The sequence below is a fragment of the Cebidichthys violaceus genome, unplaced genomic scaffold, assembly GCF_023349555.1.
Source record: "Cebidichthys violaceus isolate CVI_PGR_0920_01 unplaced genomic scaffold, fCebVio1.0.p SCAF_24, whole genome shotgun sequence".
Lineage (NCBI taxonomy): Eukaryota > Metazoa > Chordata > Actinopteri > Perciformes > Stichaeidae > Cebidichthys > Cebidichthys violaceus.
Genome location: NW_027176417.1, coordinates 3128696 through 3153500, shown reverse-complemented (window position 1 = coordinate 3153500; position 24805 = coordinate 3128696). Strand labels below are relative to the sequence as shown.

The following is a 24805-nucleotide window of genomic DNA, read 5'->3' as shown; positions in this document are numbered from 1 at the left end:
CGTGAAACTCTCGGTGTCGTGATCAACGGCTCCAGCCTCCGAAAGAAACACAAACCGCTTGTCGAGACCGAGCCGCGGTTTGAACCTTATTCACTTACAAAGAGGGCTGCACCGCCACGCTTCCTGCAAATGCTGCAGGATCCCATGCCTCTCATGCCATTGTTAGTCTGTGCGCTCTGAAATATCTCTGTGTGTGTGTGTGTGTGTGTGTGTGTGTGTGTGTGTGGAGAGTGGATTATGACATGCTCTGAAGATATACTAACCACCCCCCCTCTCCAACCCCCTTGTCCTCTCAAGGTTAGGGACCACACTGTGGAGAAGGGTAAGGGAAGGCTGGTCTTTACACACTCTGCAGAGCACACTTACTCCCCTTCGTCCCTCTGGTTCCCCCTCATCATTCCCCTCCTCCTCCTCCTCATGCCTCGGCTCTCGCTGCTCTCCTCTGTGCTCTTTCACCACCACTCTTTTTTTGCTCGAGACTTCAGTCAAGGCTGATCGTTGGGACCCTGAGCACATTGTGCTAACTATGTCCATTGTGCAAGGAGCCCAAGGACGAGAAGGAGTGCGCATTTGGCTGCTTATAGTCGCAGAGACCTAACGGTTTGACAACAGCGTTGCACTGTAAACTAATAAAACGTGAAGTGGAATTGAATAACAAATACAGCATATACTTGCGGCTGCATAATACTCATAAAGATGTCATAATGGTTGTTTTTGAGGGCGAGGAGAATGTTGAGGGAAAAAACAACGGACTGCATTTCCTCAGTCGAGCAGTAAAAGGCCTGCACCAGTGGCATAAATGCCCGCCACTGTTGCGCATATCCCATTCTGGAAAGGCAATGGTCAAGCAAAGCTGGACTGATCACAGAGCGAGAACGCTGGCAGGCGAAGAGGAAAGGCTGGCACGATAGAGAGCAGACGGTTGGACGGTAAAGGTTTGACAATGAAAGATCCACAGAACAGGTAAGGGGATCTGTGCGGCCACGGATTGATATGTCCGCTAATCCCCGACCGTGTTGACAGGTGGGTCCAGTCAACCCTACATTGTGGCTTTGCCAAGCGAGGCCCTCGGCCCACAGCGGACCAGCCATGCCAGGCTTCAGCTGTGGGCACGGGGGCCACTTAACTGTTATTGAAATGTTATTGTTTGGACACGACTCGCAGGCCTTGTTGGACTTTCAAGATCTGCCGAACAGACGGTACAAAAATGGCAACGTACCCACATGAGCAACACGGACATCACAAACCGTGAGACTGAGCTTGCCTTACTCTCCCAAGTCACTTAAAACCAGGCGAATCACCTGATCTTGGCATCACAAAGTATAGATTTTTGATTTTAATGTATGCAGTAGGATGCTAATTAGGTTTCCTGCTAACGAGAGGGAGCTACCACCTGGTTGGAAGCTGGCTTTGCCAGCACTTTGGCACATTTCTCCAATTAGCTAAAGATTTAAGGAGTTCTTTCCATGAGTTCATCATTTTCCTAAAAGACGTTGAACTCTACTTTTTGCTGGTAAAGTTCTGGGACCTTTTACCAAGTTCTGGTACGCTCCGAGGTCAAAAGCATCTAGACACCCCCCCCCCCCCATCCGACCCTGCTTGTCAAACTCTCTAAATGCTAAGGAAAGGTGCCTCAGTGCTTCCTTGCTTATCTCCTTTAGCGTAGGGTACACTGGACCATCCTTTACGGAAGGAAAGGAGATAATGCCGCACCTCAATTCCCTTGCGGCGGCACCACAGCAGATCCGCTTCAGTAACGTCCGCAGTCGCATAGCTACGTGCGTGCAGTCGGATTGTCTGAGCGCCGTCTTTTCCAAAGCTCTTGAGAATGTCTCCTTCTCGTCTCTCCTTGACCTTGTGATGTTTCTCATCGAGGGGTAAAGAAAAGTGGTAAAGACACCGTTTTTGGGATTATTTCGACCGCAACCCCTGATTATCAGGGAACCCAGAAACAAGAGAAATGCGCACGCAGGAAGAAGAAGAAGAAGAAGAAGAAAGAGGGTGGCTACCTCACCCCCTTTGCAACCTGTTCACTGTGCTCTTCAACACTTGAAGGACTCTCTGGTAACTTTTCAAAGGCACCAGTAATGGTCTTTGAAGCAGCCATCAAAAATAAGTGTTTTTTATCCTCTTTTCTTCTTTCTTTTTTTTGTCAGGCTCAATGCTCTAAGGGGTTGGATGACTTTTTGTCTGTGAGTTGTATGTATGAGAGGAAGAGAGACAGAAGGAAACATAAAGAGACTGAAGGGTCTGGCAACCAGAGAGCAAGGAAGTGTGTTTTTCCCTTTCTTCTCTACCTTGAGACCTTTCAGCTTATTTCTCTCAACTCCTTCTCAATCTCTACTTCAAGACCAACACGAACGCAGAGAGAATGAGAGATTGTATTGCTGTTTACGTGATTATTGTTTTTTTTGTTTATTTGCTCCACATTTTCTCGCTTCCTCTCCCAACAGTTTGATCATCTTAGATAAATCCTGCCATTGAAATGCCCTTCTACGCCTGCAGAATACAGCCCCAAGGCAGTCACACTGTTTATTGTGTAATTAGCTGCTGCCTAAGTAAATCAAACGCTAATGCGAAGCGCCTTTCAATCTGCATCAAACTGCGTGTCACTCTGCATGTCCTAAATCTGGTTCTCAACATCCGGCAGGGCTCTCTCTCTCTCTCTCTCTCTCTCTCTCTCTCTCTCTCTCTCTCTCTCTCTCTCTCGATGCTTTCTTCACGTTGACGGTTCTTTTAGAAGGAAAATGTATCTTCCAGCCGATGAAGTCCTCTGGAGAATGCACCGAGGAAGCACCGCAAACTCCACCAAAGATCTCGTCAAATTCAAACAGACAGTTGGAGCAAAACACGGCTCCTCTCGCTGTCTCTCGCTCTCTCTCTCTCTCTCTCTTTTTCCCTCCAAAAGGTCACGGAGGGAACGCGAGTGTGTTTCTGTCTCGGGTGTGTTTTCTGTATCGGTTGCAGCGCGTCCTCAGCTCACCTCGCGGTGTGCCAGTGCACACATCGGGCCGGATGATGCTCCACTTGGTGGGTGACTTCGAATATAATTGCCTGCTTGTTTGACTGAGTGCTTGGATGTGTGCATTTCTTTATGTGTGTGTGTGTGTGAGGTGATTTCTGCTGAATAAACCACTTTGTTACACCTCTGGAGTGGAAACTTACCTCCAATTTTTTTGTATTTCTGTTGCTTTGTGCTCTTAATCTCAATGAGAGCGAGGAGCGAAACATTTGTTCTGCTCCGTGTTGTCAACCGCGATCCTATCCTAAAATGAACTAAGCAGTTGTGTTGCCTGAACCTAACCAAAAGGAAATTTATTCTGAAAAGACTGTATGCATGCAACGATGGGAAATTGACTCGCGTTGCTGAACTTTCATAGCAAAACGCACGAAAAATGAGGAGTACGTTTCTTAAAAGATATCATACGAACCCGGTTTGAGGACACGTTGGTTTGGGCACATGTTGGATTTATCAGTAATAATCCTGAATTATGAATAAAGGACGTATTCTAGGTGTTGTATAAGACTGCAATGGTTTTAGTAACATTTATTCGTACCTAATGAACTGGCAACAGAGTTGCTACGACTACCAAGTAAGTAGCAATTTGCAATCAACAACTTCGGAAAACTTTTATGTTGCATTTAACAATTTAAAGGAGGGGATTTGGTGAATTACCATAAGTGGTTTGACCTTCTATAAATCTTGTGACTGTACTTCTTTTAATAACTTTGCAGCGCTGCATCGTGGCTTCGTCTAATAACTGTTATCATCAGAGGGGATGTTTTCTCTAGCAGGAAGTAATCGCCCATAGCTGCCCATTATTGCTATTATAACCTGTTTTGTTTTTTTTACCATGGAATGCGGTGCTCTGTAGTCGTCGCCCCCCCCCCCCCCCAATGCATTTATGGTGATTTATATCTTAGAGGGAGGCATGATGAGAGAGTAGGTTTCTATCTACCGCTGCCCTCTCTGCCTCCGTACCTGTGCCCCCGCTTCCCCACAGATACCCAGGGAAGAGGCGGAAACCAGCGTAGGAGACGCTACACATTTCTCTTTTGAACTTCACAGGAGTGAGGTTCTGTCGAAACACTCCCAGGTGCAGATTTTTCTTTAGATGTAAGGAGGAAGGGCATGGAGTTCAGAGAGAGAGAGAGAGAGAGAGAGAGAGAGAGAGAGAGAGAGAGAGAGAGAGAGAGAGAGAGAAAAAGTGCTGGCGAAAGGGAAAGAAAGTGAGGGCGAGCGCACAACAGAAAGAGTGGGAATGGATTTGTGTATCCTGCTGGGGGTGAAACGGTAAGCCACTTTCTATGTTTTGGTGGAAGTGGATTGATTTCCCCTTCTGTGACCTCTGTCTCACTCGCTGCCGTTACCAAGTGTGATACAAAAGTCTTTTACCCGGAGGTGGAACAGCAAAAAAAAAAAAAAACGGCAGATGAGTGCAAATGTTCTCAGGCGTCACGCAGAACAGAGTGGGAGCGGTCCGGGCCTACAGGTGTAGTCTTTTCACTACATGCCCGCCGAGCCCCATCTCCAAACAAACAGGAGCTTTTTGGGGAAAAACTAGTCCCGAAAAAACGATTTTAGGAATCTACGCATCTTCTGATCACTGCATGTCTGTTGTGTAAACAAAAAAGCCTTGGTACGGCTGTTGATGTGTGAAGAAACTGAATGTTTTATATGCAAAAATATCCCTTTTGTCCATTATTCAACAAAGACTAATTTGAGTCACTCTTTTCCCTCGACTCTAGTCGCGCTCCAGTCCCATACCTTCTCGATGCTCCTTCAAAGGGTCGCGTCGGCAGCGCGGATCAGTGAAACATAAAATTAAAAAGACTCTTAGCCTTTTGACATCCCCTCACAAGGCTTCGAAAGTTAATCTGTCCTCTGTTGAATTCAAATTAACTTGACCTTCCCCTTTACAGCCTGCATGTTCCACTGAACCCTTTAAATGGCACACGATACGCCGGGCGCTGTTTGCCTAAATGATACAAGCCGAGCCCCCCGAGGCTTGGATGCAAACACAGATTACCTTTAAGAAGAGGTGGGAAGGGGAGGGGGGGGCGTCACAGGTGAAGGTTGAGGCAGCCGTCGGATCACACACCATCCCTCCGGGGAAAACTGAGCGGGCTCAGTATAAATCTCCGAGCTGTAAAACTGGTTCTGTCTACACTGCCCACCCTCATAAATTGGCATTCCCCCCCGTCCCACCGCTGGCTTCACACATGCTTTATGACAAGACGATCAGACCGCTAAATGAACGGAGGCGAGGGGATCGTAAATCGTCCAGGTGAAGACGGAGATACGGTTTCAGTTGACTTGACCAAAGACGAAAAGTGAAGCTTGGGATGAAAAGACACAAATGGCGGAGTTGAGGGGACAGAACTTTATTTAACCCCCGGTAGATAAGCAGGACTTCCTGCTAAGAGCTCAATACACCTCACGCACTTCCTGTACTGTAGATGAATTTGCCTTTCAACCACCAATTTGCGCTGCAAGGAAGATAAATAGATTTCCTCCAAACGCCATTGTTTTTAAGATGCAGACATTAATCCCGCCCATATATTACGCAAAGACAAGTATGTTGACATAGAAGCATTTGCTAATGATACATTAATTTACTTAAGTAATGGCGTCATTAGCACAAATGGTTGTTTGTGAGTCTCTGTGTGTGCCTGTGGCTCGCGGATGAAAACAGATGCGCTCATATTTCATTTTAGCGTCAATTTAATTTGGGCTCCTCAATTGAAAACATATTGAAATCATATCGACGGCTGTAATTTTCACATTACTGGAGGATATAATGAAAGGCGCCTTCAAAAACGAGGGAGTGTTGCAATGGGAGGCCGGCATGCAAATCAAATGCCACCGCTGTGAGATAAACTTTAATTTAATTCATCTCCCGAAGGACTCGGCGCTTCATGCTATTGATTTCATGTCGCCATCTGTATTCTAGGGTTGTTCCCACAGATCAATACAACTTGGATTCCCATGCATGTGTTAGATGATACACCTACTGTAGTATTGTTTTCCGTCTGGGATATTTTGGGGCTGGGAGATGCAAGAGCAGTTTCACTCCTTTTTGTGTTTGAGAAGGCACACATGCTGCGCTCGTCTCCGCGCAGAGGAGGGGATTCATTTACCTACAGCGGGCAATTGTGCTCACGCAAACTGTTTTAGAGAAACCATTTTTCATTCTTTATGGGGCCGTTTCATCAGAATCCCTTTTTGAAAATAGACAAACTCCCCCATTCATTTTAGAATTATGACACTGTGGCGTGCAAAAAAGCTGCTTTTTTCCCAGTTCTGCGGCCTTGTGTTCAGGGTCGGCTTTGCGTCGACGGAGGCAGTTTTTGGGGGCAGTTTCTGCTCGCTCTGTTGAGATGGAAGAGCGGTTAAGGCAACCGATCTCATGCAGCCTGTCAGGGTTTCTAGTAGCCTTTAAAAGCCTTGAAACAACCTCAAACGTTTTGGGAAATGATTGAATGGCATTCAAAGAACTTTTGATTGGGAAAAAACTCAGACGTGATCCCTCACTGGCTTCCTGACCCCAAACATGATTGGTCCCGGCAAACTATAAAGGCAAAAACCACATGCAGTTTGTGGCGAATGACGTCTCACTTTAACCAATTATTACTATGCCACCTTTGACTAGTCGAGTTTCACCCGACGAGCCTCGGAGGATTGTTGAAAATTCCTTAATTTTGAAGTGTGTTTGGCAACCCTGCCGAAGCTTTTACGCTAAAACTAAAAAGGAAATAATTAAAAGGAGAATATAAATATAACAGAAATAAATCCCAAGGATACAATCCTTTCTGACAGGAGGAACAACCACTGTAGGGATTCAAGCTACGTATGTGTGTGTGTGTGTGTGTGTGTGTGTGTGTGTTCATACCTGTTCAGACACGCATGCTTTTGTATCTGTGTGTCAGTGTATTCACATACTGACCGGCTCGAATGTTCCATGTGTGCACTCAGGGGACTGAGGCATCTGTACAATCCGTACAATACACACACAATTATAGTCTGCTTGGAAACACACACACACACACACACACACACACACACACACACACACACACACACACACACACACAGAGTTGTACACTATCTTCTTTGCACAAACAGTCTTTTTCAGTTACCGTACTTCCACATTTCCTCCTGGATGCTCTCGTCTCACACTCAGCTCTCACCTCAATATCCATCCATCCGTCCATTAAATGTATTATTTGTGAGCCCTCATCCTTCATCCCGGCCCACCGCTCTCTTCCTCTCACTGAATTCAAATTTCACCGTGTGAAAAATATCTCATTTTCTGCCCTCAAATAAGTGGGCCCCGTGTTTCCCCCTGGTGTGTGTGTGTGTGTGTGTGTGTGTGTGTATGTGTGCGGCAGCAGAGAGGCTTTCTCCTGGGCCCTGCTAATTAAAACATCTCCCCGTCTTAATTTCCCTTCACATTAACATCACACACGAGCGTCTCCGACTTGTCTAACTTGGGTACAACTGCCAGAGTTTGACACAGTTTGCGTGTTGTTGCCTGTGCGCCTCTGCGCTTTTGTGAACGCTCGTGCGTTCTCGCAGACGTTTCGCTTGGTGAGACCAACTCTCCCCACAAAGAGATTTCATGATTACAGGACTAACCCAGATACTTGAAGATGCATGAATAAACCGGCCCGAATATCAGCCAGCCCGTTTGACATTCTTTGCATCAAATCTCCAAACGCTGACATTTTCCTGAACTTTTTTGCTCCCCGATTGGACGTCAGCGGCACTTTTTTCAGAAAGTCGTCTGATGCTTTTCTCCGATGTTGACGGGCGTGAGCGACGCGTTGCCTCTCCGCGGCGAACCCCCATTAATGGCGGCTGCTCGCAGTGAGAGGGCCTTCGTTAGCCGTGCGGATGCAGCCGCGTCATTAGCGCCATGTTCTCCCTCGTCCATCAGCGCTCCTTTATGGCACATTTCACTCCCAACTAGGTCATTCAGGTTTGCTCGGCAGATGGAACAGCCTGAGCGGCGTGGAGACGTAGCAGACAGGCGCGTAATGATGCGCGCACACGGGCTTTTGGACACGGATGCACGATCGCACTCCTTCTAGTCCGTCCTCGTGACAGAGACGCACGCTACCCCTCGTTCTCCTGCTGCGGCCTTCCACTAAAATGTCCCCGTCTCTGCTCTCAATCTAACACAAGCGGCAGCCACACATTGACGCACTGTTATTCTCTCCCCTCCCTCCTTCCGCCCTGCTGTCAAGCTCCCGTCCCCGCGCACCGACTGGGAAACGCAAACACACCCGTTGAGACAGGCGTTCTCTCAGGGGGGGGGGGTAATCATGCCGCAGCACCTCTGGCAAGGCTAATTAACCCGGCACATCTGTGCCTCATATCACATCTGGAGCAGGTGGCGGCGTTGCCTGCAGAACCGCGCCCCTCCCCTTTCCGCCGCCGCTACCTCGTTGCCGCGTGGCTAAACAATGGCGACCGCGAGGCCGCGGCCAGTTAGTCTTTTGTCTTTTTTTTTTTTAGTTGATAGTTGAAAGTTGATGCCGCTTTTAGCTCGCGCTCTCCTGTGCACATCCAGGTGTTTCAGCCAAAAGAAAAGTCTAGAGAGGCTAATTTAACTCACCAGAGAATGAATTACCTCCCCGCTCTTAGATCCAGTGATACCATTTTATACTTCATCAACAAGCTCTGAAAGCCGCCTTCTTCCCTCCGCTGTCGCCTCCTCCCTTTCCTCCCCTTCTCTCCGCTGAATTCTGACACAAAAGCGAGCCTCTCAAAGTGAAATCCCCTTTAAAGACAGTTTCAAAGTCTCAACCGGACCGGTGGGGATCGCCGAAGGTTTATCCAAGTAAAATCAAGTCAGACAGTGAGGCGGGGTGGTCGGTACTGACGCCGCTGAATCAAAGCCAGCAGGAACAGCAGGAGTGTTCAATTACAGCGCTCTCCTGGGCAAACGCAAAAAAAAATAAAGACTCTAGAGTCTTTATTTCCAGGCCTTCATGATTATGATTGTGTAAACAAAAATAGCTTTTTTTTTAAACCAATAAGGTCATTTACACTAGAGTCAGTTAAACTTCCCATAATCCTCACTTTTGATGTCTTTAATATGCAGCAGTAATCTGAATTCACACGTCCCATGATTCCCCTGCATCACACTTTATTATCTCCTTTTCTCGACTAAATTGTTATGGGATTTTGTTTTCAAATGACTTCCTATTTGGGTAATTCTTGGTGACCCTCCAGCCTTCGCAGCCCGTCCCTTGAGGCCCGCTGACGCGCCCGTAACAAGGAGCTTATTGCGGCGTTATTGCCCCGCCATCTAGGAGGTTCCAGGAGCCCGGGGGCCATGTGTGATGGAACTGACAGGTCCTGGGGGCCCGACTGTAGCTGTCAGAGAGCCAGCGGGTCGCCTCGATGCACTTGTCAGACGCCGGGGCGAGGGAAACCGCAAACATTCGGCCCTTGGTTAATAGATGCACATCGTCCCCACGTTTTTTTCGCATATGCAAACACGCAGCGTGCACGGGTGCATGGGTGCATGGCGGCGTGTTGGACATGCACATGCAAAATAAAAACATAATGTTATTCGCGACAGGAACACACACACACACACACACACATGCGTAGAAACACACACTCAACCCGGCGAGTCCTTCGGGAGCCCCTGACAGCTCTGCCCTGAGCTTCCAATCCATCTCAGGGAGCTCCAAACACCCAGTGCAATTACTCTTTCTTGCTGACTGCACCTGCACAACATAATTGAGAAGACTACTGGGGCTTTGTCACTTAAGGTAAAGATGTAAAAGAAAAAAAAAATGGTGCCCCGGCTAAGCTGCAGAACTGCAGCACGGGAGGATATTGCACCTCAAACAGCGCGAGTGTCTGGGCTCCGGCGTCCATCTGTGCTTGTTTGTGTGTGTTTGCCGAAGGACAAGGTGTTAGGCAAAGGGAATTAGGATCCTCCGAAATAACTTTTTGTGTTGAATATTCCGTGACGAAAGACTTGAACTCTGGCTATTCTGTTGAGATGGCTGAGAATATCAAATATTCATGCATTGAGTTTGGCATTAAAGGTTCGAGAGCCCGCTTTAACGATCAGAGATTTAATTAAGCTCCGGTGGTGCGACTCAGGCTGACTGGTGGAGACCGGGGGAATCTGGAGAATTCCCCGGTCTTGCTTTAATGAAACCAGCGGCAGGTCATTGTCTGTAATGAGGAAATTGACTTGGTCTTTTGTCTCATTCTTATATAATGTGCGGGGGAAGTTCCAGCTTAATGAAATGAAGTAAAAAACCTAATGTATTTATGTTAAAACGGTCTTGAATTGATTTTGAAACAGTTGCAGGTCAGGAGAGTTAAACTCATCTGGATGACGTCACTCTCCCTGATGAGCGGTCTGCAGACAAATCTTCGAGTGTTGCCGTTTAACGATTCTGGCAAACAATTATGAAGCTTAGCACAAATTCAAGGGGAAACATCTAGCCTGTCTCTTTCTACTATGCTCAGCTAAGCTCCTGGTTCATATTTGCTGTACAGACTTCAGGATCCTCAGTATAACTGTTTATTCTTCCTGTTTCGGTCCCTTGTGACGCCAACCCTGCCGTCCTGCCACCATCTTTAAACTCCTATCTGAATGCACACCACCGATGTTGATCCTTTGGATTTCAGCTTCATCTCCGGCTCTCGTTCTCTTTCACTCTTTTTCTGTCCTTCTCTGAACCCTCCAGCCTAAGTTCCCTGGATTCACACACACCTTGATTGAGTCTGTTGACCTATTTATGAGCGGAAACGTGAGCCACCGTCACGTCTTTATACAGGCCCACTTTTTGCAACTTTCACAAATGAGTTTTCCTCTTTTTTTTGCTCTTCTCTCCATCTTCCTTTGTCCTTTCCTCTTCCCGCTCATCCTCTTCCTCCTCCCTCCAGCCCACCTGTGAAAACGTCTAACTTTCATCCCCCTCGCTTCATATTCCCCCTGAAGGCAGACTAAGCTCTTTCTCTATCTCCCCCTGCTCTCTCTCTCATTCCTCCGTTGTCTCTTACTCACTCTATCGCTTGTGCGCTAACTTGCACAGAAAAGACACACCCTCGGAGACACACACTCCCTTGTCATTTGTCAACACTGTCAGCTCGGATGGAAGAAACCTTCCCTCGCTACCTGCCTTAACGCCCACTCTCGCTTCTTTATGTCAAATCCCACCACTCCGGAGTAGGCAGTGCCTCAGCCCTCAGTATCACCTCCGTGAGCAGCCAGACTTACTGAGTCATGTGACAGTTTTCCATCGCTTAGACGGTCTAAGAAAACTGTCACATCACGGTGGGAAAAATGAGCAGGAAGCCCTTCCTTAGTTATACATTCAAATCACCGGAACCGATTCCTAATGATAAAAACTGATTTCACACCAACTCACAAAAAAGGAAAAAGAATCTTGAAGAAAAAGAACATTTGAAGGCTCGATATTGTAGCAGCTTATTTCTGGCATTCTGTCATACAGGAAAACCAACTAATCCTTGAAAAGTCAACTCAAGCGCAGCACATTGTGATTTGTTTGCATGTTAATATCTCCCAGCTTCTGTTTCATCCAAGCATATGTGACAGATTTGGTTTTTCCTGGTCCACTTCCAATTACGACATGCGAGTGGAGGCTTCTGCGGCACATGAAAGGAGTACTAGACACTGTGGCAGCATGTGAAAATGCTCACAATCAATTGAGGTTTTAATTTGGAGAGTCGAGAAGAAAGTTTTTACACGTTTGAGTTTTATTAAAGAGCTGTAGGTTCCTTTCGAGTTCAAAACCTCTCGCTTCTGCTAACTCAAACATCGTCAGACATCCTTAAGCAAATTCTTTGTGTCTCTCTTTGCTTTATACAGTCAAAGAAATGTAAAATTGATTCATATTTCTTTTTTTGCTGAGAGCAAGCTCTACTTCTGAAAATTGACTCATCTGAGACCAAACTTAAAATGCTCGCAGTCACATAAGTTCAGTGGCCTTTTGTGAAAAACTACATGAATTCCCTCTGACAAGGACGATATATGTGTCTCAAGTAGGAGAACATACACTGACTCAAAGTGCTCGTCGAGGAAATATTAATATTAACGCCAGAACCGCTTTCTAGCTCTGAGGCTACACTTCATTTAACACCCTATAAGAAACGCAGTAGTGATGACTTTAGGTAAATGATTTCTTCAACATAGCATAAAAGCTACTCATCACACAGTGATGTTTCCTTTTCACACTGACTGCTTTAACATTGTCACTTGCCTAGAGAAAGGTTGCGGTTCGTTTCTTAACTCTGCCACTGAAGCGTCAGAAGCAATTAAGCCTCAGCGTTTGAGGTCCTGCTTTCAAGTCGAATGAGAGGGAGGGATAAAGGGACATTTCAACCTTTAACACAGCAAAATGCACTCAATAAGCTCATTTACAGTAATGTTTAACTGCTGCTTTCATAGAATTTCTTTTAAACTTGTAATATACTTAAGTAGTCCATTTTATGCTCTTACTCTTTCTGATATGAATGAGGCAACGTATTTTAGAGCACATGATTGAAGTATGTTTATTGCACATTTTCACTTAGTTTACAAAGCAACATGCTTGGACAGGTTCCTTCTCTCGATTCTTGCCTATAATTCTTGCATTTATTAGTCTGAGACTCAGTCGCCAAAATGTTGGCACTGTACGTTTCTGCAGACCTCAGGTATGTTGAATGTCAACGTACCAAAAATACGCTTTATAAATAGTTTTATTATCAGCCTTGCGTCCCGCTTGCAGTAACGCAGCACACTACAAAGTTAATGTTGTTAAACACTTGGTTACGTTTAGGCAACAAAACTATTCGGTTAAGGTTTTGAAAAAAGATCATAGTTTGTGTTCAGATAATAACGCAACAACGTAAAAATGTAATGTGACAACCAAATGTAACAACGTAACATAACAGCGTAACAAAACAATGTAATGTAACAACGTGACGCAACAATGAAATCTAACAACGTAATGTAACAACGGAACATTACACAAGAACTTAAGACAAAAACAAAATGCAGTAACAACGCAAACTAACAGCGCAAACTCACAGCGTATCCTAACAGCGCAAACTAACAGCGCATCCTAACAGCGCAATCTAGCAGCTCAACCTAACAGCGCAACCTAACAGCGCAATCTAGCAGCTCAACCTAACAGCGCAACTTAACAGCGTATCCTAACAGCGCAATCTAGCAGCTCAACCTAACAGCGCAACTTAACAGCGCAACTTAACAGCGTATCCTAACAGCGCAATCTAGCAGCTCAACCTAACAGCGCAACCTAACAGCGTATCCTAACAGCGTATCCTAACAGCGCAATCTAGCAGCTCAACCTAACAGCGCAACCTAGCAGCTCAACCTAACAGCGCAACCTAACAGCGCAACTTAACAGCGTATCCTAACAGCGCAATCTGGCAGCTCAACCTAACAGCGCAACCTAACAGCGTATCCTAACAGCGTATCCTAACAGCGCAATCTAGCAGCTCAACCTAACAGCGCAACCTAACAGCGCAACCTAACAGCGTATCCTAACAGCGCAATCTAGCAGCTCAATCTAACAGCGCAACCTAACAGCGTATCCTAACAGCGTATCCTAACAGCGCAATCTAGCAGCTCAACCTAACAGCGCAACCTAACAGCGCAACCTAACAGCGTATCCTAACAGCGCAATCTAGCAGCTCAATCTAACAGCGCAACCTAACAGCGCAACCTAACAGCGTATCCTAACAGCGCAACCTAACAGCGCAACCTAACAGCACAACCTAACAGCGCAAAATAAGAGCGCAACCTAACAGCGCAACCTAACAGCGCAACCTAACAGCGCAACGTAAGAGCGCAACCTAACAGCGAAATCTAACAACGCAACGTAACAAGGTAAACAGTCGATGTCTGTGTGTTAAACATAAAGCTTGGTTTGGTTTGATCCTGCATGAACTCAGATAGTACAATGATATGTCGTCTGCTCTGAGTGAACTCCACTGAGGTGGAATTATTCACAAGCTCCTGAATTTATTGCCACCCCGATGAGCAATAACCATCCCTCAGTTAACACGGAGAGCAATAACCCATTTAATTTCATAATTATCGATCGCCTTTGATAGCCACACCGAAAGGTCAAGACAAGTTTTCTTTTTCTTTCTTTTTGCTCAGTCGGCGGATGTGAAAGCAAGGGTGAGTTGAAGGAAGAGAGGGAAAGACAGACTTACACAGACAGACTCTCCCGCTGAGCGTCTGACAACTGGCTGGCTGATTGGTGATGGAGACACACACACACACACACACACACACGTGGAATCCACATGTACCAAACACACATATCCAACCAAGAAAATCGGACTCACACCCACTCACGTTTCAGCATGAAGACACTCAACAAGACATGCACAAATAAAACACCTCAAAAGATATCCAGGCAGATACACGTGTTCGAAAAACACACAGAAAGCACTTCTTTGTCATGCCTGGACATGATCATTTTTATTGTGCGTTGCAGCAGCGCTATTTTCATCTCGGTGTCGGCGACTGCTCGCTCACAGCTCGCAGGCCTTTATATGTCTTCTGCTGTTTCTCTTTTTGTTCGGCTTCTTTTCTCCTCACTTCATGCTGTCCATTTGTCTTCTTTCTACTGTCTGTGGATGGAGAACGGAGGCTGCTACTCCCATTATTAATAAAAAAAGCTTTAAAGAAAGATAGAGAGGCAATCTTTTTTTTTTGACTGCTGTCCTCTAAGTGCTAAAAAGGCTAAAAAAGCCTGTTAATGAATGTAAATTAATCCAATATATGAGAGTATTATAAGAGTAAAAAGCGTTCGTAAAACAAGACGCAAGAGCAGCAGACAATATTAACCATTAGCGATATGTAAAACGAAAAAGAAAATTGCACACACCTAATAACAAGCTGCAAAAACGAATACAAACTACACCGAGCTCTGTCCTCGCCCTCAATCACTACCTCCCATCCCTCCTCACCCTGTCATACCCACAATTCCTGACTCATCAGACACTATTGTCATGCACCCACTGTCGGCGGTACACAGGGCTAAATTATTGGCCCCTTTTTAATAAGGCTATGGATTGTTTGAGGAATGGCACCGGCACCGCCGTTGATTATATTGAAAGCCTGTTGTTTTATATCCCGCGAATGTCAGATTTCTGCTATTTACATCCCTCAACTCCTGCACGCCAGTGAATGGCTATTGATTTTGAAAGAGATGAATGGGAGTGACCGTGTGGAATTAAAAACAAAAAAGACAAAAAAAAAAAAAAGAAGGGGGGGGTGAGAAGAGGAGGGGGAAGGTTGGGGCAGGGGAGAAATTGAGGATTTCTTTGGATTAAGGACAGGATTTAAAGGAAAAAAAGAAGAATATCAAGGATGTAAAAGTTATAAAAACCTGCATTATGACTTGGCTCCGTATCTTTAAATCCGTACTACAGCAGGAAAAAAAACATCAAGCGATGTCCCAAAACAGCGATCACTGAGAGCACACTTGGCTTTGGATGACTTTTCCAAACACAAGGCTCTGTTGGGCGTCCATCTTGGGCGGCTCTGTAAACAAAATAGTTCCATATTTCGCTCCCGGCTTCGCTTTTTCAAGCAGTTTTTCGATGGACTGGGATTCGGTTCCAAGACGTGGCGAGCTGTTTGATGCTGTTGCTATGCTTTCCGCCCGTTGTCTCCGTTGAATTCTCGCGCCTACGGCTACGATCCGTGGTCAAGAGCCAGACTGCAGCGCTCTCTGTTCCAAGCCTTCATATTATTCTTTGAAAGGGAAAAAAAAATAAAAAGTGCCGCCGCTCATATACTCTCAATCGGTGATGTTCAAAGCATCATGGGAGTTATTTGTCTACCTCTTCCGTGAGTTTTGTCTCAAAGGTTCCAGTGTTTCCAGGGTATTTTGGGTCTGGGTCATTCTAATCCAAAGAGGTTCGTGTCGCTCGTTATTTTCAAGTGGATTTTTTTTTTCTTCTGTATTGCTGCTGAACATTTGGACAAAAGTGCTCAATGTAAAAACAAACACTTTGGTTTTATAACCTCTGAATATCAGTGATAACAAAGCCTGACATTAAGCGTTAATCAAAGCGCTGAAAACACACCAGCATGAACTGACTTGATTATATTTCCCCTTTTGGCTCTGGGGACTTATAATGGGAACGTCGCACTACTTTCTAACTGATTGTAATTGTTAGCTCACATCCTTTGAATGTGACATAAAATGAAACGGGCCCTCGCTTGTTCCCACTTCTTTAGCGTCGGTTACGCTGCTCTTCTTTGTCGAGTTGCCATCTTACAGTCTGTCAGCCTGGACTCAGGTGCTCCACATCTGATAAATGCAGCAGTGGAATAGGGGGGATTTTGAAAAGTGAGGGATGAAGTGAGAGAAGAGGCGAGACTTTTAATGACTAACGGACTTGGACCGACCAGGACCGAACTGCGAGGTTGGGAAAAGTAAGAAGAAAAAAAACAAAACGGGATTGGAAGTGGAAGAGTGTAAAAAAAAGAAAAAAAAGAAAGAAAAAAAAAGATGACAGGAGTGGAATGAGGTAGTGGGGAGACGGAGGGAGGGAGGCCAGAGCACCGATAGATGAATGACATTTTGGATTCTCTCAGCAATAAAGCGTCTCCCTAGACACAGGCTGTCTGGGTTTAGATAGAGGCCGTCTCACTGAAGGGCTCATTTGCCTTTCAGCTGCTCATTACCTCCAACCCAAACTTATTTCCTCCTGTGGGAGGCCACTGCCCCCCCCCGGGTGCTCAGACTCTTAATGTATGTGTGTGTGTTTACATGCAGGATGTGTCCGCATGTGTGGGGGTGACACTGTGGAGCATCTGCGGTGCGTGGTGTGTGACTTCCACTGTCTCTCCGGCACGTTGCGTTCGTGACACTCCACTTCATTTGGTGCACATTTCTTTTACGGCAACCGCTATGTTTGGAATCACTCAAGTTCGGAAATTGTGCACAACATGGACAGACACACACACCCACGCACACACACCAAAACACACACACACACACACACACTGCATGCATCCTTACACCAAAGGCGTCTCCTTTCCTAGCGCCGGTATCAAAACTCACAGGCCTCGTGGCATAAATGTTCTCGAACCTCCCTTCATAATGATTTCTCCCATATGGTTCATACTAATATTCTGCTCGGAGCCAACTCACTGGAGCTGACACACACACACACACACACACACACACACACACACACACACACACACACACACACACATGATCACAGGCAGCCCTTCTGTGCTACATTAACTACAAACCTCATTTCCCCACAAAGAGAAGCCACCGGCTGAAAATTGGCTAGGACGAGTCATTAAACCTGTGTCTGACACACACACACACACACACACACACACACACACACACACACACACACACACACACACACACATCTGTTATACAAATGACCCCCCCCTCCCCCCCACCTGTGTCAGTGTAGCAGGTGATATCCCAGCGCCCGCTGAGAAATGATTGCCCTTTTGATGATGGAGGGCCAGTTTCCAAACGTGCGTGTGCATCTGTGAGTCTTGACACTGTGTGCATTTCACGATGTGTGGGTGCGCCTGTTGCAGGCATGCATGGTAATTGATGGTTACTGCAAGGGAAGAGGATTAAGATGCACGGGATATGCCCCCGTGGGAGATCGGAAAGAGTGGGGATAAACGGTGTGGAAGGAAGGGGAAGTGGGAGCGAGTGAAGGGAAAGGACAGGAAGAGGTGCAGACAGGTGGGAGAAGATATCAGTGAAGGACAAAGAGGAAGAGGAGGTGGGAAGTAGATCTACAGGGTGGCAGTCTGTGAGCATGGAGGGGAAGAGACCCTGCTGCGATGTGATTGATGGCCCTGGACCCCCGCTGGCCCCCGGATCAGCCACCCAGAGCTGTCTGGGACAATTTGAAGTTCACAGGGAAGTGGGGACGCCCTAATAAGCAAAAACGAAGGAAAATTCCTCTTATGCGTTGGCCTAGTTTCTGTCAGAATGGACTCTGTGGTCCATATCAGGTTCTTTCTACCAATCTTCATTGTATTTTTTACTGTTTTAAATTTAAAAATGGGCATTTTTACATCCGGACTTGCCTCGCCCTCTGATTGGCTGAACAGGCTGGAACGGAAGTGAGGCGGCAGACGGACTTTGTGCTTCGCTAATTGAATAAGGTCCTTTCAAAGACTCTTCTTTTTTAGTTAACACACCGTCTCATCAGGCAGCACTTATGGGGATGAGTTAAAACTACTACGTGTGTGTACTTTTTCAGGTTACTCAGTAATCATTCCGTCACATAATTGTCTTGTTACGCTTCACACAGTAGTTACTTGTAAAACTGGTAATCCATGAAACCAGTCACGCCGAATAAACTGAGCATGAGCTTTATTTCCTTGACTTGTTTCATCTCAGCACATAAAAGCTCACACTGACTCTTTATGTGTGTTTGAAATGTTCTATTTATAGCACCAATGTATTAAAATGAACTGAGAATTGCAGAAATATCATAATTGAGATTCATTATTAACTGTCTGAAAAAAAAATAATTGCCATTTTATTAACCAAGGGTGACCTGCTCGCCGCTTTTTATTTTTATTTTTACTTTACTGCTTGGAATGAGACTTAATTTCATGTACAGGAAGCTAAAGTTAGAGCTGAGCCTATAAACTCTCTGGCTGCCTCGTCAGCCCCACCTCAGGACTGTGTGTGACTTCTGAGCAGCAGAGGAGATGATGATGATGATGATGATGATGATGGTGGTAGTAGTGAGTGATGAGCGAAATGAAGGCTGGTAGGCCCAGTAATAACCATCCACCACTGATGGGATCCAGGCTCCCGGCTGTTTGAAGCCAGGCGTGTGGGAGTGTGTGTGTGGGAGTGTGTGTGTGTGTGGGTTGTGATTAAGGGATGGATAGTGGCTTCTATTGGATGTAACTGCAGCTCAGAGTGGAGGAGTTTTTAGTCACATACTGTAACTTTATGAAATCCAAGATTGGCATTTTCATATGTTTTAAGTGCATGATTGTCTTCTGCAGTATTTTGCTGAGTGATTTGAATGCATTTCAACTTTTTTTACAGTCTAATCAGTAATTCTGAATTCGAACAATGAAGCAAAGGTGACTGACAGAGTACCAAATGTGTGTTTCTCTGTAGTAGCTAACTGAGCTAAAGGCAGATAAGACAGTGTGTCCACTTTACTTCCGATGTCATGTCGTTTTGCTGAACCCTGCAGTTACCGCACCAAACACTCAGTCGGCTAATTACGGCTCGAAATCCAAAGATTGTAAATGACTCTTAAGAGGTTCTGTTAGTAAGGTGAATATTTCCTTCAAACCTTTTTCTTTGTTACCTAAGTTAATCACTTTCTGCTAGCTTTTATTTTATAAGTGCCTTTTTTATGTTTTGGGTCCTTTTATTTTGAAGTCCTTCTGGCGAAACCGGAAGCAGATACAACTCTCGTCAGAGTATAGTAACTTGACTTCGGATTTAGAAAAGTAAGATAATTGACGGTGCAGAATAAAAGAAAAGTGTTGTAAAATATTTCTCTGCAATAAGAGTTTATTAATTAACGGTTAAGCACCTAGCGGGAACGGGAACAAGGTATTGTGTGTTTATTGTGTTTATTGTGTGTTTTATGTATTACTGTTTCAACTAGATGCTAATGTTAGCTTAGCAGGGATAGCTAAATGACTAAGCTGTAATTTTAAACTAATGCTAGATTTCGGTTTTTACATGTGCTTTTAAAAAGTATATATGAGAGAAAATGTTTAATTAATGCTCCCATGTATGTTTAAATGTAATTTAAGGAATGTTTAAACTCGTAAGAGCTCATTTATGTTTTATCTGTTCCGTAGCTCTTATGGTGTTTCCTGGAGATTGGTCATAAGGAGAAAAAAGTCGATTTGTGTTCTTTCAAAATAAGGATGACGGTTGAGCATAAATACATCAGTACGCTTCACCATTGAGGGCTGGGCTCCGCTACAAAGATTACAGCCTTTTTCCACTGATCAAATATACTCGTTCTACTTCTAGTAGCTCATAGTCTTGAGCAGAAATGAAAGAAGAAAGACGCAAGAGGTCCGACTTTTGATTGTTTTGGAGTGTGTGAAAATGTTATTAGGTATCAGCAGCATCAGAGAGAGAGAGAGAGAGAGAGAGAGAGAGAGAGAGAGAGACTGATTAGCCTGCGGATTACTGATTAGCCTTCTGCATTCATATGAAAGACCAGGCCTGAAAATCAACAAGAGCTAAATGATAATCTCCAATACAGCAGCTTACTTAGTGCCCCGGGGCTCTGAAGGCCCTCCCTTCTTAATTTGCCACTACAACATTAATTCAGCACTCTCTGTCAAATTACAGCGACAAAAAGTAAACAAAGTTCCCTCCTGATCAAGAAAACAACATTTTATATTTATTGACACATTTCTTCTCTATATCCCGGGGGTTTCCAGGACTTATTTTTTCTCAAAATATTGCAATATACATTATTGTTATTATATTTTTCTGCAATAGTCGTTCATCTTCTCGTATAGTAGTTTTTACTGGATGTGGATTGAGATTGCCTGCCCAGGTGCGATGGATTCGCAGGAAAACAATGCATTTATGTTTAAAGATACTGCTAATGAAAAATGGAGAAAAAAAAATCAAAAGTTAAAAGACAAGACAGGAGGAACGATGGAGACTGAGTTTGTAAACAGGAGGACAGAAGCCAAAGAAAGTGTGCAGGATGTGAGGGAGAAGAGACGAGAAATAAAACGCAGCTCAATTTGTCAGCGAGAAGAAGCGGGGGGGGGGGGCTGTCTGCCTTCGTCTCTCACTTCACAGATGGATCAGAAAAACGGGCTCTACAGCCAAAACCCTCACCGTGAACACCGCACACGTCTCTCTGCTCCGTACCTGTCCTGCGCTCTTTTTTTTTTTTTTTTAAATGCAAGGACGCTCCCTCGTTGTTGCAAAACTCTTTTCCAGGAAGAATGGTGTGAGACCGGATTAAGTTGTAATTCAATTGAGGGAGATTAAATGCAGTCAGTTTCAGCTAGAAAGGCGACAACGCCAGCAGCAAATTCTGGTTTATGCAGCTTAGAATTATTTTTTTTTATTCATTTCAATGCATATGCATGGGCACGCACACACACACACACACACACACACACACACAAGCCTCATGGAGCCAGCACTAGCAAAGACATAAAATGCACACACTCCATCTGCATTTGAAGTGGACCGGAAAACAATCGTCACTGCCTATAGAGGCTGCCAACTCGAGTCTTTCCATTCCTTATTGCTCATTATGTTTTTGTTATAGAGACATGGATGTCATCTAAGTGAATGAGGAAACTGACTCCATAGGGAATGCGTTGAGCCGTTGGAGTCTGGGTGTCTGCACTGCTGGACTGCTGAGGTTGTGAAAATCCCCAAGAACGACTTGTTTCTTTTGTCGGCTGCTTTGTTTCTATGTTCTTCCTTCTGTTGCATTCAATTACATTTCTCTGTAAGCATTTTCTTTCTCTATTTCTTTCTCTCTTTCTTCCCTTTTACTTGTAATTCTTGCGCATTCTTTCATGTAGAATGATCTAACTTAATGACATATACCATCGTCAGACTTGGTGACGATGGTATATATTGCCTACGTACATTACCCACAATGCAAATCGACCACCAATGGTTCTCTTTGAGCGTCAGGTGTGCTGTCCTCGCGGCGTCATGGGCATGTAGCTTCAACCTGCTGGCCTCAGGCTCTGATGCAAAAACTTTAACGCAGATAAAAAAAAATGTAACGTTTGTCATTTTAAGTATTACTTTTATAGAGGAAAGGTTCAAGACTCTGTGGAGATGACAGTCATTATATGTAACTTCAGGTCATCGGTTTTATTTTCTTTTTTTTCTTCCCATGTTTGAATGTCGAATAATTGAGCCTCTCTTTATCTCTGCAAAGACACAACTAGAGACATTCTGCCTTTTGTCCTGAATGGCAGATATTTGATCCCCCCCCCCCTCTCCCACACACACACACCGGTGCTGTCAAGTGGACATGGCCCTGTGTCACCCGATGCATTAACGGGGAAAAAAGGCAGCGGCTCAATACTTTGTCCTCCGCTGAGCCAGACAGAGAGAGAATAATGGAGGGAGGGCTGAGACCGAGGAATAGATGGCTAAGGGCAGGGGAAAGGAAATTAGGAAAAGAGAGAGAGAGAGAGAGAGAGAGGTAGAGCAGATGGATCCAGACACTTTCAAAATGAGCCCAGAGAAAAGAGCATTTACAGTAGAGCATGTCGATATGAATGCTAATGCTCCTGGACGTCATTCCCACTCACACAAATACAAGATTGTTTCTCTCTCTTTCTCTCTGTCTCTCCCTCGCTCTCTTTCACTTCTATTCCCCTTGCCTCGCTTTACCTTGCTTACTCACCCTGAAGGAGTGCCATTTCTATCTTTGACTGTGTGTTTGTGTGTGTGTGTGTGTGTGTGTGTGTGTGTGTGTGTGTGTGCGTGCTGCCGGCCGATATTAGCTTTTGAGAGTTGTTTTCCCCCCTCACTTTTCACCTCTCCCCTCTGATCTTTTATCACCACACAGACATAAAGTCTCACACACACACACACACACACACACACACACACACACACACACACACACACCAGCGAGGAGGTTTCAATAACAGATTATTACAGACGCCCGCTAACCTTTCATCTCCGCACACACACACACATGCTTATCGATCTGACCAATTTTAGATCCGCGCAGACTTCCTTTGAGTTTGTTGCCGCTCTCGAATCATTTCATCTAATAAGTCATCTGTGTGTGGTCAGCAGATCTCATTTATCACCATAGCTCAGGTCCCCTCACTGCCATTGTGTCCCACACAGCGAGTACCCACAGCAATATGGAGGATCACAGAGGAGAGGAAGCGCACTGGTCTTTGCAGAGCCAACGATCCATAAAGCAATATGGGAGTTTATGAGCTCTCAATGTTGTTCAATATAGGGGCAAGTTCAACTATGCAATAGCCCGTTAGTTCTTTTTCTCTTTTTATTCTCTCTTTCTATAAATTCTTGTTCTGGGATACGGGCTTTGACTTCAAAATGTATGGCAGCTTTATTTAAAGGACATGTCGGACTACTGCAGGACAGAAAATGTCCATAACTACAGTCCAAAACTCAAAGATATTCAGTTTGCTATTATAATAAACGACGAAAACCAGCAAATATACACACCTAAAGAGCCTTTTTTTTTTAAACTAAAAACAAGCCAAAGTATAGGCCCAAGTCTCCAGGCTATAATGCTGCATTTCTGGTCAGTTATTACTTGCACAACCACAAGAGGAAACTCTTGGAAAAATGCAAAAATGAGTTAAGTGTTTAAAACAGATAAATTATTAAAATATGCCCCCGCCGCCATCAACAGACCCAACCGGTGGACGTTGGCAAAAATAAAGATTTAAAAGTGAGACCCGTTCAAAAGTTGAGCCGCTGACAAACTTTAATGAGCGCTTTAATTACATGGAGCCAAACTCCATTCCGGTGCCTACCACACACAAAAACCTCCAGTCGTGCCCGCGGTAACGCGGCGCTGGTGCCAGCTGAACGGAGCAGATGGTAGCAGGGCTGCGGCTGGGGAGGCTGACTGACTGACTGACTGGTGGAAAGGCTGGCAGGGACGGAAAGAGAGCTTGATGGCTGAGAACGGGACAAACTAATTACAGCGGTAGCCGCTGCATCGGTCCGTTGCCATGCATTTATCATTAGCGGACAGAGTGATTTACAGGATCTATATGTTGTTGTTGTTGTGTGTCTAATTGCCTGGCCTTCCCGCACACCAATAGAGCCGGTTCTACTCACTGTGATGTCTTCAAAGTCTTGTAATCTCGTCAGCGGAGTAAAGTCTCCTAGTGAAACCCTCCGTAAAGGTCAACCAATGCAATTTGAATATCTTTGATTAAACGGTGTGCCGGTGCCAGGCCCAGACTGTAGGTCACTGTCTCGGAGAAATGATATCCACCCCTCTCACCCCACTTGTCCCTCCCCAAAGTCTCGACGCTCGCAGCTCCCTCACTGTCAAGGCCGCACTCTTTTTAGCAATTTACGTAATCTCCCGACCCGTTCTCTCTCCCCCCGGTATTCCCTCTGTCCTTCAATCCTTCCCTCTGTTTGCGTCTTCACACAATGCTGAGTTTTAATCCTGAAATCCCGCCTGAATGTCTCTTCTCTGCCCTCCTGCTTTACTCATTATCTCACTGATTCTACCATATTTCAGAGGCTCATTAAACCATGCATCTACACGCTGGTGTTTAGTTAAAACCTCAGTTAGTGCAGTCAAAGAATCAGACTTTCCCTGGGGAAAGGAGTTGTATCTTCCATTTTACTCCTGAAAACTTGTGTCATTTAACACAAGTACATGAATTTCTATTCCATATTCTGGACATCTGCTGTTCTTTGGCTCGGCCCGCTGAGGTTGAACTTTTTTTTGAATGTGTCATCATAATTTACCGTGCCCACTCGCTGCATGCGACAAATTGCCTCTAAAGTGACACGACGTTCCCGTCTCTGTCTGCAGTTTGTCCCGGCACGGAGAACAAGCTGAGCACCCTGTCTGACCTGGACCAGCAGTACCGCACCCTGAAGAAGCTCTACGAGAACTGCGAGGTCGTCATGGGCAATTTGGAGATTACCAGCATCGATCGGAACCGCAACCTCTCCTTCCTCAAGGTATGAGCGACGGAGCCCTCTCTGGTTTTTGTTGTTTCAGCACCACGGACAGAGACAAAGGCTCCGTCACCCCTTCACTGTTTTCTACATA

At 45.2% G+C, this 24805-nt stretch overlaps 1 protein-coding gene across 4 annotated transcripts in view; it reads left to right on the top strand.

Annotated features, from left to right (window-relative positions):
- Window positions 1-24805, top strand: part of LOC137879205 (receptor tyrosine-protein kinase erbB-4-like) — a 194179-nt gene that overhangs the window by 69742 nt on the left and 99632 nt on the right. For all 4 annotated transcript variants that reach the window (XR_011103711.1, XM_068719870.1, XM_068719871.1 and 1 more), the window contains exon 2: window positions 24563-24714. Coding sequence is in view for 3 of the 4 variants with exons in the window: in XM_068719870.1 (XP_068575971.1) it covers window positions 24563-24714 (152 nt within the window). In the remaining variant the exon portion in view is untranslated. The remainder of the gene's footprint in view (window positions 1-24562; window positions 24715-24805) is intronic.